The 15,018-nt window shown below is 56.0% G+C and overlaps 1 protein-coding gene across 1 annotated transcript in view; it reads right to left on the bottom strand.

Moving 5' to 3' along the window:
* Nucleotides 1-11,538, bottom strand: part of LOC119094542 (RNA helicase aquarius) — a 29,135-nt gene extending 17,597 nt beyond the window's left edge. The window contains exons 1-11 of the mRNA XM_037217636.1: nt 11,461-11,538; nt 9,337-9,436; nt 8,834-8,940; nt 8,180-8,336; nt 6,349-6,546; nt 5,826-6,003; nt 5,038-5,216; nt 4,627-4,740; nt 2,208-2,423; nt 1,551-1,764; nt 332-459 (exon numbers count right to left, since the gene is read on the bottom strand). Of these exons, the coding sequence (XP_037073531.1) occupies nt 332-459; nt 1,551-1,764; nt 2,208-2,423; nt 4,627-4,740; nt 5,038-5,216; nt 5,826-6,003; nt 6,349-6,546; nt 8,180-8,336; nt 8,834-8,940; nt 9,337-9,408 (1,563 nt within the window). The 5' untranslated portion in view covers nt 9,409-9,436; nt 11,461-11,538. The remainder of the gene's footprint in view (nt 1-331; nt 460-1,550; nt 1,765-2,207; nt 2,424-4,626; nt 4,741-5,037; nt 5,217-5,825; nt 6,004-6,348; nt 6,547-8,179; nt 8,337-8,833; nt 8,941-9,336; nt 9,437-11,460) is intronic.
* Nucleotides 11,539-15,018: the final 3,480 nt, after the last annotated feature.

The raw sequence follows: 15,018 nt of genomic DNA, 5'->3' as shown, positions 1-15,018 counted from the left end.
CGTCACACCACATCTCCGGCTGCAGGGACGTCGCACCACAGCCCCAGCTGCAGGGACGTCACGCCACATCTCCGGCTGCAGGGACGTCACACCACAGCCCAGACTGCAGGGACGTCACACCACATCTCCGACTGGAGAGACGACACACCACATCTCCGACTGCAGGCACGTCACACCACAGCCCCGACTGCAGGCACGTCACACCACATCTCCGACTGCAGGCACGTCACACCCCAGCCCCGACTGCAGGCACGCCACGCCACAGTTGGGCTATCCTGTGACGCGGCCCGCCAGTGGCGGGGTCACCAGGTCACCACTCGCGCCCGCTCACCTCCACGATGGCGAAGCTGACGACAGGCTGCGCCATGCGCGCCCAGCCGCCGAACATGGTGTCCCCGATCTCGTCCTTCCATGGCTGGAGCCGCAGCACGATGTCCTCGATGTCCTGCCGTATCTCGTCTGCCGCGGAACCCGGGGGGTCAGGTCAGGTCAGGAGCCCGTGTAGATCACCGCTGACGGTCCGCTGGATGGACAGATTCCTGGACAATCCTAACAAGCTGAGAAGCCAGAGACAAAGGGCCTAGATATATGGTCCAACACTGAAGTGGTACGACCGAGCAAATATCCACATCTCAGTTCACGACAAAGCACCAGTTATGGGAGGGGGAGCTGGACAGCTCATGGGGGTCATCCTTTGACAGAAAACAGTTTTCATAAGTAACGGGCGAAAGGAAAACAGCAAACCATTCACCTTAAAGGAATTATTCATGTGGTCTTGACACGACATCAGTTTAATGACGGCATACCAAATGTCAATGAAATTGCTCTCAGATAGTCATCCCAGGTAACATATACTGCACACAGATGGTCACATCGAACAGGACAATATGTGCCTAGTGAACCGCCAGATGCGATCACTCCGTTGACAGTTTGTACTTTCGGGCCCCCCGACTCGTAAGAGCTCAGTCGTCCAGAGCTCCCCACGGCTGGACCACTCGTTTCATGCAATGTGTTTCTTTTTGTACATAGCTAAGTCACAGCTCTCTGATTCGTCCGAGCCATGCCTGCCCGCCGGACAGACGGCGGGTCTGCGCCACACCCACCGGTCAGACAGCGAGTCTGCACCACACCCGCCGGCCAGACAGCGGGTCTGCGCCACACCCACCGGTCAAACGGCGGGTCTGCGCCACACCCACCGGTCAGACAGCGGGTCTACGCCACACCCGCCGGCCAGACAGCGGGTCTGCGCCACACCCTCCGGCCAGACAATGGGTCTGCACCACACCCGCCGGCCAGACAGCGGGCCTGCGCCACACCCACCGGCCAGACAGCGGGTTTGCGCCACACCCGCCGGCCAGACAGCGGGTCTACGCCACACCCACCAGCCAAACAGTGGGTCTACGCCACATCCACCGGTCAGCCCGGGTCTGCGCCACCCCCGCCGGCCAGGCAGCGTGTCTGCGCCACACCCTCCGGCCAGACGATGGGTCTGCACCACACCTGCCAGCCAGACAGCGGGTCTGCGCCATGCCTGCCAGCCCCTCACTCACATGTTGATTCCAGCCGAAACAGGTTGAAGTTGCGGAGCAGGTAGTCGTGCAGTGTGAGGAACTGCAGATTGAGCTTGGGCAGCGCCAGGCAGCCTTCGCCCGAGAAGTACTCGCTCGGCACCACGTTGCTGTCCCAGATGATGGCCTCGGTCGGGTACAGTGGCATCTCGTTGAGCGCCTGCAGCTGCGAGGTACGCCGCTCGTGGCGGGAGACCTGGCCGTCGGAGGCACCGCCCGATCAGGGGAGAGCACGGCAGGACCGGGGGCGCCCCACAGACCGGGGTCACCGGCACGCCGCGCCCAGACCATGCGACGCTGGCGCTCTGTCACGGACGGTTCACGGCTGATCAGACGCCAGGGAACCAACCATTGCATGAAGGAGCCAACCAGCCGCGAGCACCGAGCCATGCTGCAGATCGTGCTCAATGAGAGCAAAATGCAAAGCGATTAGGATTACTGCTGCGCTGCAACCGGCCTCTTAATTCTGATCTCACTTTGCGTGACGCACCTCACGTCCATAGCTCAAGCGCGTGCGATTTGTGTTTAAGTGCGTTCACGCTCCCTCGTGCCAGTGTCCCCCCTCCCCCTTGTCCTCGACAGCACGCCGTTCCGCCCTTCTGTACACCACTGCGTGTGCGGCAGCGGCGGCACGCTCACCAGCATCTCCAGCAGCAATTCCGTCTCGTACTGTGGCTTCTCGGCGTCCGCCTGGGCCGGCGGGTCGGGCAGCAGCGCCAGGAACGCCGCCACCTCGTGCAGCTGCCGGTTGGTCAGCCCGCCGAACTGTTTGGTCAGCTGCTCGCGCGTGTCCACCGATGCCACGTTGGAGAGACTGAACTGACGCAGCCCCGGGAACTTAGAGAAGGACGCCACCTGGTGGGGGCGACAGGCGGCGGTCAGCTGGAGAAGGACGCCACCTGGTGGGGGCGACAGGCGGCGGTCAGCTGGAGAAGGACGCCACCTGGTGGGGGCGGCACGTGGCGGTCAGCTGGAGAAGGACGCCACCTGGTGGGCGCGGCACGTGGCGGTCAGCTGGAGAAGGACGCCACCTGGTGGGGGCGGCACGTGGCGGTCAGCTAGAGAAGGACGCCACCTGGTGGGGGCGGCACGTGGCGGTCAGCTGGAGAAGGACGCCACCTGGTGGGGGCGGCACGTGGCGGTCAGCTAGAGAAGGACGCCACCTGGTGGGGGCGGCACGTGGCGGTCAGCTGGAGAAGGACGCCACCTGGTGGGGGCGGCACGTGGCGGTCAGCTAGAGAAGGACGCCACCTGGTGGGGGCGGCACGTGGCGGTCAGCTGGAGAAGGACGCCACCTGGTGGGGGCGGCACGTGGCGGTCAGCTAGAGAAGGACGCCACCTGGTGGGGGCGGCACGTGGCGGTCAGCTGGAGAAGGACGCCACCTGGTGGGGGCGGCACGTGGCGGTCAGCTAGAGAAGGACGCCACCTGGTGGGGGCGGCACGTGGCGGTCAGCTAGAGAAGGACGCCACCTGGTGGGGGCGGCACGTGGTGGTCAGCTGGAGAAGGACGCCACCTGGTGGGGGCGGCACGTGGCGGTCAGCTGGAGAAGGACGCCACCTGGTGGGGGCGACACGTGGCGGTCAGCTAGAGAAGGACGCCACCTGGTGGGGGCGGCACGTGGCGGTCAGCTGGAGAAGGACGCCACCTGGTGGGGGCGGCACGTGGCGGTCAGCTGGAGAAGGACGCCACCTGGTGGGGGCGACAGGAGGCGGTCAGCTAGAGAAGGACGCCACCTGGTGGGGGCGGCACGTGGCGGTCAGCTAGAGAAGGACGCCACCTGGTGGGGGCGGCACGTGGCGGTCAGCTAGAGAAGGACGCCACCTGGTGGGGGCGGCACGTGGCGGTCAGCTAGAGAAGGACGCCACCTGGTGGGGGCGGCACGTGGCGGTCAGCTGGAGAAGGACGCCACCTGGTGGGGGCGGCACGTGGCGGTCAGCTGGAGAAGGACGCCACCTGGTGGGGGCGACAGGAGGCGGTCAGCTGGAGAAGGACGCCACCTGGTGGGGGCGACAGGAGGCGGTCAGCTGGAGAAGGACGCCACCTGGTGGGGGCGACAGGAGGCGGTCAGCTGGAGAAGGACGCCACCTGGTGGGGGCGACAGGAGGCGGTCAGCTGGAGAAGGACGCCACCTGGTGGGGGCGACAGGAGGCGGTCAGCTAGAGAAGGACGCCACCTGGTGGGGGCGGCACGTGGCGGTCAGCTGGAGAAGGACGCCACCTGGTGGGGGCGACAGGAGGCGGTCAGCTGGAGAAGGACGCCACCTGGTGGGGGCGACAGGAGGCGGTCAGCTGGAGAAGGACGCCACCTGGTGGGGGCGACACGTGGCGGTCAGCTGGAGAAGGACGCCACCTGGTGGGGGCGGCACGTGGCGGTCAGCTGGAGAAGGACGCCACCTGGTGGGGGCGACAGGAGGCGGTCAGCTGGAGAAGGACGCCACCTGGTGGGGGCGGCACGTGGCGGTCAGCTGGAGAAGGACGCCACCTGGTGGGGGCGGCACGTGGCGGTCAGCTGGAGAAGGACGCCACCTGGTGGGCGCGGCACGTGGCGGTCAGCTGGAGAAGGACGCCACCTGGTGGGGGCGGCACGCGGCGGTCAGCTGGAGAAGGACGCCACCTGGTGGGAGCGGCACGTGGCGGTAAGCGCCACGCCGTGTCACCGACGGCTGGGACGCGGCACGCAAGCCCACAAGGGCCACATTCAATAGCACAGCCAGACACGCAATCAACAAGCACGCCTGCAAACATCGCCGCATCTGAAGCAACCGTCCACTCATGTGTTCTGAATGATTGTAGGTAACATCTCGCACGCCCAGGGATAGTACAAGGAACTAACTATATTAATGACAGATAATTAACTTCAATACCTCTGACAACAGAAACTATTGGATCGGTTCGGATCGGTAGCCGGTGCTTGGTCGCACCTGACCAGCATAGACTGTGACCTTGCACGGCCCCATCTCAGCGCCGATGAGGAAACAAAGCCGCTGCCGCCCGGTTGATCTAGAGCAGCCCCGAGCTTCCGGCTCGCCTGGAGGCGGCGGCGGGGGCGGCGCTCACCTGCAGGGAAGTGATGCGGCTGTAGTGGAGCTGCATCATGTCGCGGTCCGACAGCGGGTCGCCCGTCTGATCGTTGATCTCGAACCGGGAGTAGAACGCCAGCATGTCCAGCAGCTGAAACCACGGGTGACGGACGCTCAACCATCGCGACAGCCTAACGCTACCACACTCACCATACGCTGCTAAACGCCATCAAATCTAGCATACACATACTGGGCTCCCATCACTTCAGTGGGGTTTAGGTTCACCAGCTATGGTTCCTAGTCAATTCAGGTAACGACACACACATACACAATTAATGACGTCAGGTAAGGTAAGCGCAATCTCGCAGACGTGCCGTTCCCAAACGGCGGCCCTGCTCTGAGCCCGGCGGGCCGAGCCGCCCTGCCTGGGCCCGAGGCGGCGACCCACCTGCACGAACAGCTTGCCCTCCTCGCGCTCGGCCAGGCCCGACAGCCGGCAGCGCACCACTAGGTGCGCGTCGTCCAGCAGCGTGTTGAAGAAGCGGCGCGTTGGCAACAATGCCTCCAGGTCGATCATCAGCTGCACCATTTGTTCGCAGTAGGCCACGCGCCGCCGGTCCACGTAGCCTGCCGCCGGCGGTCCAGGTCAGCGCTGACGTTACTCGGCCGGTATAGACACACAGCCACGTCATGTCACGGGCGGGATCTGTTCTCCGTCATTCGGCCCGTACAGACACACAGCCACGTCATGTCACGGGCGGGATCTGTTCTCCGTCATTCGGCCCGTACAGACACACAGCCACGTCATGCCACGGGCGGGATCTGTTCTTCAGTCCTTCGCTCTGACGTTTTCCACTCCTATTGATGTCAGCTGCCACACCATGCTAGTTTGAGAACTAACGCGATTTCGGGTGACAGCTGTCGCCTGCAATGACGCATGCAATTTGAGGCGTATATAGTGAATGCGACATATTTTTAACACTTTCAGAATCCCCACTTTTCACCTGCGCGTCCCGACCCCACAATATTTGAGCTGCGCAGTTGCGGAGCCTTAACCTCAGATACAACTCTGTCCAAACACGAAGGCCCACAATGTGTGACAGCGCAAGCGGAGCGACCAATCGCGCGCCATTTCCGTGCTGCGGCTGTCTTCGCGTCACGTGAGCCGCTGTCGTAAAGCGCTCAAACCTTCGTGGTGCACTGGAAGCTGCTGTGTTTGCCCAGGGCCCGACATACCTTCGTCGGGCGTACTCTCCAATATCTTCAGAAACTTCTGGATCAGATTGTACAGAAACCTCCGCTGAAAGTCCAGCTTGGTCTTCTCCTTTTCGTCCAGCTGGGCATCCTTCTTCTGGAGGATTTTCCAGAACTTCCTCCATTTGGGGATGCGCCGCAGTTCGGCCTCGCGCCGCTTCTGCAAAACGGTGCGCATATTGAACACCAAAGCAAATGGGACAATATCCATGCTTGCTATATGGCGGAGACGCGCGGCATCATCTGTTCCTTACCCGCACGTGCACCACATAAGAACACGCTGCTCCGAGTTTCGACCCAAATGGAACCCATGGTAGTTGGGATAAGGCTGTTAGGCTGGGAATTGGTAACACAAGGCCAACTCTGTTCTACAGTGCAACCAAACCATGAGCATACACCACTTCTTTCACAATCGACACCCGACCGAACACGGCACCGGCTCTGCGGCCGGCCGGTTCTGCGTGAACGCGGCGCCTGGCGTGCCCGCTGGAGCAGTGATACACACCTCGAGCAGGCAAATCCACATGGGCAGCGAGACGAGCCGCTGCACCTGGGCGCGCACCAGCTCCACCTCCATGCTGTTGAAGCAGTAGTCGAGGAAGACCAGCAGCGCCGTCATCTCCCGGAACGACACGCGCTCCAGACAGGTGGTGGTTACTTGGTGGAAGAACTCGGCGAAGTGCTGCGGCGCCTTGACAAACGGCTGCCAGAGCGGACCGAGCGGGGTCAAACGGCGATCTGGGCTCGCAGAGCTGACGAACTCCGCGTCGATCACACCATCGTGACACCACAGCCTTTCATTGAGATCACAGTTCGCTGAAACGGCACACTCCATCAAGACAGCAGGCTTGCGTCAAGTGTCACCGTACAACTTTGTCATGTACGAAAAACCAACTGTGACTCAAGACACGGTTTTGCCTGATTTTCCATGTTGGAAAAACAATGAAATACCGAGTCACGAGTTCGTTAGACACCATCACAGAGCCATGCGTACTGACGCACCGCCAAAACCTGTTGCAGCCACCCCCTGCATCCGCGCTGCCACGACGCCCGTGGTCAGCACGGTAGCGCCCAGCCCCGGCCTCGCTCTACGTCTTTCTGCAGCCCTCAGCTTTGCCCTCCGTCAGCAGCCCCAGCCTCGCCCCCCGTCTGCAGCCCCAGCCTCGTCCTCCGTCTGCAGCTTCCAGCCTCGCCCTCCGTCTGCAGCTCCCAGCCTCGCCCTCTGTCTGCAGCTCCCAGCCTCGCCCTCTGTCTGCAGCTCCCAGCCCCGCCCTCTGTCAGCAGCCCCACCCCAGCCTCACCCTCCGTCAGCAGCCCCCAGCCTCGCCCTCTGTCTGCAGCCCCCTGCCTCACCCTCCGTCTGCAGCCCCCAGCCTCGCTCTCCGTCTGTCTGTCTGCAGCTCCCAGCCTCGCCCTCCGTCTGCAGCTCCCAGCCTCGCCTTCTGTCAGCAGCCCCCTGCCTCACCCTCTGTCTGCAGCTCCCAGCCTCACCCTCTGTCTGCAGCTCCCAGCCTCACCCTCTGTCTGCAGCTCCCAGCCTCACCCTCCGTCTGCAGCTCCCAGCCTCACCCTCTGTCTGCAGCTCCCAGCCTCACCCTCCGTATGCAGCTCCCTGCCTCACCCTCCGTCTGCAGCTCCCAGCCTCGCCCTCCGTCTGCAGCTCCCAGCCTCGCCCTATGTCTGCAGCCCCCAGCCTCGCCCTCCGTCTGTCTGTCTGCAGCCCCCAGCCTCGCCCGATGTCTGCAGCCCCCAGCCTCGCCCTCTGTCCGCAGCTCCCAGCCTCGCCCTCTGTCTGCAGCTCCCAGCCTCACCCTCCGTCTGCAGCTCCCTGCCTCACCCTCCGTCTGCAGCTCCCAGCCTCGCCCTCCGTCTGCAGCTCCCTGCCTCACCCTCCGTCTGCAGCTCCCAGCCTCGCCCTCCGTCTGCAGCCCCCAGCCTCGCCCTATGTCTGCAGCCCCCAGCCTCGCCCTATGTCTGCAGCTCCCAGCCTCGCCCTCCGTCTGCAGCTCCCTGCCTCACCCTCCGTCTGCAGCTCCCAGCCTCGCCCTCCGTCTGCAGCCCCCAGCCTCGCCCTATGTCTGCAGCCCCCAGCCTCGCCCTATGTCTGCAGCCCCCAGCCTCGCCCTCTGTCTGCAGCCCCCAGCCTCGCCCTCCGTCTGCAGCTCCCTGCCTCACCCTCCGTCTGCAGCTCCCTGCCTCACCCTCCGTCTGCAGTTCCCAGCCTCGCCCTCTGTCTGCAGCTCCCTGCCTCGCCCTCCGTCTGCAGTTCCCAGCCTCGCCCTCTGTCAGCAGCCCCCTGCCTCACCCTCCGTCAGCTGCGCGGCACATTCACTCACGTGCCAGGCGGGGACGCGCTCGCGGACCTTCTCGTTGACGGTGACCACGATCGACATGAGGTGAGCGTGCGTGGCCAGGCGCGGCTGGTAGTTGGGCCACAGGTAGTTCTCCAAGTACTGCGAGAACTCGAGCAGCATGACACGGCGTACGGCGAAACTGCGGGCGGCCATGACACAGATTAGAGGTGTATCAGCTCCAATGAGGCCGAACACCGTGGAACACTGCGGCGACGACGTTTCCTATTTTCTTTATATGAAAGCAGTCGCGATGATTTCTTTCTCGAAATCCGATGACAGAAATAAACTGGGCTCAGGCCGACGGCAAATACCGCTAGTCGCCAGCCAGCAGTATACTGCTTACTTGACGGCATATTCCCGCATAGTACACAGGGTGGAAATAACATGGGTTTAAACTGTCGGACACCAGCTGAGAACCGGTAACGTAAGCTAAAAACACATGAACTAAAAACGCATGTGCACAAGACAAAAGAAAATGATAAGACAGATAAATGGATGGAAGTAAGCATACCATGGAATAAGTAAGAGAAAGTGAGAGATCCAGGACAGGACAGTAAAAAACAAAACAAAACAAAAACCAAACCAAACCAAACAACACAAAACAAGAGAAGGACACAGACAGCAGGCATTACTCACTTTGAGCCAATGAGCTCCTGCTGGTAGATTTCTTCAATGATAGCTGGGTTGAACGGAGCCTGCTGACCCACGCTGATAATGTATGGGGACCAGTATTGATTGGCCAGCTGTGAAAGTTATTGATGCATCTTCAGGTCCCATCCTGCACCAATGAACTCAAGAAATGGGTTCAGCTACAGCAACAGAGGAGTAAGCCAAACTAATATTTTAGGACAATTCTCAAAAGAAACTGGCATGAAGTCTGGAAGCCAACAATGACCAGAGAGGTTCAACCAAACATACTGAGCATCTACACTTGTCACACCTGGTGATGCCAAACATGTTTGACATCATCAGCAGAACCTGCTGACCACTTGCAATCAAGCATACACAGAGTTGTGAAATGAAGCTACCCATGCAAGGCAGAGTGTGATGCGGACATGGCATTTGAACACATATTGGCACAAGCTGTAGCCACAGAGGAGGCTGCTTCAAAAGTTGTGTGTTCCTTGTGTGGTACTAACCTGTGTGACACGGTCTGCATTGATCTGCTGCACTGTGGGTGCCGCCCCCTTGCTCCTGCCAGTGTCTTTCATGATGGCTCTTGCTGAACTTCACTCACGCCTGGAAATGATGTAGACGCATGACAAAACAAATAAGTTCATGTGAACTGCGTGGTTTGAAGCATGCATCTGAATATGATAAAAAATAGCAGAATTTAGGAGAAATAAGGCCTGATGCTATGAGCTAACATGCCCCAATGCTATGGGCTAACATTGTAAGAATAGTTCCACCATTATCCTATACTGAACTGGAACATGCTGTTAGCAAAAATGAGAGCCCTCTATGATGACTGCCATTCTCACACATGGGGCAAGTTTGGAGTTAATTAGTGCACTGGTAAGTTGTTGATGTTGCCATTGGTACTTAAAAACACACTACTGCTGAGGCTTTATGGAACTTCCTGCTGCCTCTCACCCTGGCAGGCAGGGCACATATAGTGAGGAATCAAACACCATACGCACTGCTAAATCCACATGCTATTCATTGGAGTTGTTGATAGTGATATCAATATGACCATCAATCTAATGGGTCAATAAGACTACCAATTGTCTCATAAAAAATATGAAAAGCAGAGGCAATCTATACATGTTCTGCCCATACATTCTGAAGAAATATTGTCTTTTAGATAAGATACACTTTCAAAAAAAGGGTTTACAGGTCATTTGCCAAGCAACACATTAGTGACCACTGAGACACCTTCTTAATTAATGAGTATGCAAGCCACATGCTTTTGTCACAAAATATGTATTAGGCTGCAAATATGCAGGTATCAAATGAAATGCATGTATCAGTCAGAAATGTCTGGGCTTGTGCAACTGTGAAGAGAACCTATATCTCAGTCACAGGTATTAATGCTGCTCCAGGCATATCTTGTATGATAGGTGGGCACTTAACATTTATTTTGATAGGATCCTGTCATGTAGCAGTTGCACATGCATGTTAGATACACATGTTGTGAAATATCAGCATCTTATGATAAAAGGGTGATTTATCTGAGAGATGAGCAGCCTCAATACTATTATTCCCTTAGACTTTCATGCACCCTTGCAATCTTAATCAGCAATGCAGTAAATACTGCTCTGTCAGCCCAGTGTGTTACAAGTGACCTCAGGATACCTTGTAATTATATTAACTGATCTTTACTAACTTAACATCTGCCAGAGGCCTGAATCTTGATCATGTTTTGGATAGTCTCTAAGCAGCTAACCACCTGAGTTCATTCTGCTGAGTTCATGAAGCTTAATATACCAGGAGACTGGTATATTCAAGTTTATCATTACACCGTGATTATATTGAGCCCCCAACAGAATATGGTTCCTTACACCAGAAGACAAGACTTGTCACAATACCAAACAGATCATTGTGACCAAAACATGTTATGCAATACATGAACATGTCCTGTGTAGCAGCAATAGCACAGCAACAATTTCAATAACAGGATGCATACATGATAAATTTGACCACTCAGAGCTTGGCAAATGGTTGGCACCAATCTTAGTACATAACAAGCCATGTGTGATAATGCAAAGGTATGTCAGACAAACCCCAAAAATCTCTCCCCTAGAAACAATGTAAAAACTGAACATTTTTGTCTGACCTGAAATGCCAGAAGTGAGCATAAGGTACAGTGCACAAATGTCATGTAGGTATCCAGCATAGCTGATTAATTTTAGTTCCAGATGGATAAATTGAGAATGGACACACTCTGAAAAGCATGCAATTTTATGGTCTAGCCTGGAAATGCATAAGTGTGTGAAACAAACCAAAAACAATATGATAGAATACAAAAATAAAAATACCCAACCTCTCATAAAATTCAACACATCTGTATCAAGCATTATTGGGTGTGTGTGTACACATTCACCTTAATTTGTCACAAAGAGACATCTTTTCAACCTGAATTCCTTAAATCAAATGTTTGAGCCCAGAACCACGGGTAAAACAGCATTCAGTAACACTCTGCACTCCGACCATACCATATCAGGCACCGCTCATTTGATTATCACTTTTATACCATTCATAGAACCCCATTTCGTCCCTCATACAGTACAAAAAATCCTCTTCACCATTCATCCAATTATTACAGGGCTAATCCGAGTTGCCGCGTCTCACCCCCGCTCGGCGACACATCGCCCTCCGAAACACATTAGTGGAGCGATTCGCGTGCGCGGAAATGTTGAACGTTTACTCGTTAATCAGATTGACACATCTGCGCCAAAATAGCCCAGAAAATAAAAGGTATAGTGCAGCTAAATTTAATGCAACGCGGTGATTGCCCGTCCCCCCCTCGTTAACATGCCAACTGATGATCAAAAACTTGCAGGAGTATTCGAATCCAGGATCAGCCAAATTTGTTTTCAGCCAAAACTGCAACTTTGCTTTTAGTCGGCGTTTGTGTCACCATGGGCGGATCCAAGATTGCATCAAGGGGGGGGAATGCACTTAACATTGTGGGGCCCCCTGGAGTGTGTGGCCCCCTCGAGAAAATATCCTTGAATTTCGGTCATTACATTTTAAGACAAGTTTTCTGTAGCATATATACACGTGTATAATATATCCATATTAAGGCACGTATATATGCATGTATGTAATTACCTATTTATCTATTTCATAAATACGGAAACCCATCTTACTGTGCACGGCCTTATAAAGTTAGGTATGCTACGCATGCATACACATAGAATTCACTCACTTTCTGCAGATCATTTTAAATGCTGTGATTTTGAGGCTAAGTTTTCGGGACAACAGGCAAACTAAACTTGAGATAACTGTTAACAACCATCAAAACCAAGCATTAACTTGATTTCTAGCTTATGTTTTTTACAGCTAGCCGGTTGGGCGATGCCATCAATTGATGGCTGATGACTAGTACAGAGTTTTTGCTCTGTTATAAAGGAGTACAACATATCCTAGCGCTCGAAATATGCTAAGAACATAATGCATTAGTGTAATAAGTGTCACACCTTCAATAGCTAATGAAAATGACACATAGGACGTCGGCGGCATATAAACTTACGTTCGGCAATTGCACGTAAAAATTCATCGGCGCATGTTCGACCCCTGCTCCGAGGCGAAAGTACCAAGGCCAATAGGGACGAAACCTGAGCGATCATGGGTGCCACAGGAAGTCAAGAAAGTGACTTCCGTCAACAAATATAGGGTCCGCAGAGCAAGCAAAAAGAACCCAAGCCAACGTAGGGGCCCACGAACGACCGGTAGTGCCCCGGCAGGCTGTTATATAAGGCCCCGGGCAGAACACAGAAACTTCCGAGCCAAGGGGAATTATCCAAGACCATGAATTCATACCCCTGTCCGGTCAAGAGTGCGTGAGCAGGTAAACAACACGAGCCTTGATAGGAGTGAGGAGTCCTCCGCAAATGAGTCCAAAGGGGGAGAGACATCGATCAAAGTAGATGACCCCTCGTAGTGTCTATGTATCGCCGCAATGAAATGGACGTTGGATGGGATAAATCGGCTTCAAGCACCGCAGGATCACCCCGTTGTGGCCAAGAGCTAGTGGAGAAGCAGAACGTTTCATGAGAACGCTATCAAAAGCCGTGAAAGCTGCTGTCGTCGAGCAACGCCCGATCAAGCAGGAAATGAACAAGTTTCTACGAAACTACCGACCAACACCGCACACCACTACTCAGAAGAGCTGACACCTCGGTTCTGCCCAGTGCCATAAGAAGGGACCGGAATCCAAGGCACCATGGTCACCGCATCACGTGGATGTCACTAGGTGACGAGAAACGCGTCGCTATTAAAAAAAATGCCCGCACCTCCGTGGACAGGACGCTGATCGCTCCGAAGAAGAGGACGAAGAACAGGCGATGGATGGCATCCTCGAGACCATGCGGCGCCACACCCCTACTTTCCGCGCCGCTACTGCGGCCTCCCACGCCACGACCTCGTCCCCGGCGCCAGTGTGTTCCCCGACCATGCGTCACCGCGCGCGGCGCCAGACCGAGTGGATGAAGGACTATGTGTAAGCTATCATCTGAAGAAGGGGAGGGATGTAGTGTCTATGTCTCGTTGCAATGAAAATCATTCACATTCCCCTGTATTGTCATACCCTCCCGGGATACCATATGAAACAAACCCCTATTGACCTTGGAATGATAGACAACTTCCCCACCGACCGTTACCACGCGTTTTATTGCTCGCACCGAGCCAGACAATACGCGAGCTGATCCAGCTCCATAAACGCCACACCCCTGAGCATGGAGCGTGCCTTACCTTATACAAGCCCTAGCAACAGTACCAGGCCTTTCGAGCAAGTAGGAAGAGCTCGAGACATAAATGAAGGGCCCGCGAGCAACTGAGTGTACCCTGGCACATGGGTCGTGGAAAAAAGCGTACAGAGCCTTTCGGGCGAACGGGGAGAATTCGCGGAGAAAAACCTGATCGATCGTCAGCGCTCAGGCATGGAGGCAGATAGCATCCCAACAGCACATTAGGCCCTACGAGAAAAAGCAGAGATATCAAGGGCAGTGCGGAAAGCTCCCTGGCGATCAGATTGTCCCGGCAAGTTGGACATATGCGGCCAGGAAACCAACAGCACAATGGCTCTAGACAACGTGATGAGCTCCAAAATTTTCCCCCAGCGACACTTCCTCAATCAGCAAAAAAATGATCTCGGTATGCTTATGAACTCATTACTTTTACTAGCAACTGTTTTTGGCCGTCTGGATGCCCAAAGGCTTCCAACTTTGTTGTCTATGTTGTAAAAAAAACTGCGTCCGTCCGGCCTCTTATGGCCCCTTCGGAGCCCTTAGGTCCCCTCGGCATGGTCCTGTGCTTCCCCTCCACCCCCCCCCCCCCCCCTCTGAATCCGCCACCGGCTCGAGCAGCTTAACAGATGGGGTCCACAACGAACATAGGGCCATCTATTCCAAAAATAAATACTCACGACACCATGTGTAGGACTCTGAGCGATCGAGTGCGCCCGAATAGGTTAACATATAGGGGCCCGATCAGCAGCGTAGGGTCCTTCATTGAAATAGGAACTGCCCAAGACCCAATGTAGGGGGCCCCCGAATATTCGAGTGTGCCCGAGCAGGTTGACAGATAAGCTCCCCAAAAAGAGCGCATGGCACTCCTTTCAAATAAGAAGTATTCAAGACCCAATGCAGAGGACCACCCCCCCCCCCCCCCCCCCCCCCGATTGATCCAGTGCATCAGAGCCGGTTCACACATAGGGCCGGCGTCAGGAGCGCAGGGAGGGAGCCATTCAAAAAGGAAGTATCCCAAACCCAATGAAGAGCGCCTCTGAATGGTCGAGTGTGCCCGAGCAGATTAAAAAATAGGGCTCCCAACAAGAGCGCAAGACCCTCCATTCGAATGGAGCGCACCGACGATCTTATGTGAATGACCCCAGAATGACAGAATGTGCTCGAGCAGCTTATCAGAAGGGCCCGAGAAGAACGTAGGGCCCTCCATTCAAATCAGAAGTACCCAAAACCCGGAGCAGAGGGCTCCCGAAAGATGGAGTATAACCAAGCAGATTATCAGGTGGCCCAGACAGGAGTGTAGAGCCCTAAATACAAACGCCAGTATCCAATAAGCAAGGCCCCCGGACAATTCAGTGTGGCCGAAGCGGCGAACATATGGGGCCTCCGTCAGGCACGTACGACCCTCAATTC

The sequence above is a fragment of the Pollicipes pollicipes genome, unplaced genomic scaffold (assembly GCF_011947565.3).
Source record: "Pollicipes pollicipes isolate AB1234 unplaced genomic scaffold, Ppol_2.1 Scaffold_1349;HRSCAF=1579_pilon_pilon_pilon, whole genome shotgun sequence".
Taxonomy (NCBI): domain Eukaryota; kingdom Metazoa; phylum Arthropoda; class Thecostraca; order Pollicipedomorpha; family Pollicipedidae; genus Pollicipes; species Pollicipes pollicipes.
Note: the sequence above shows the minus strand (reverse complement) of the source record. Positions and strands in the feature narration are given on the sequence as shown.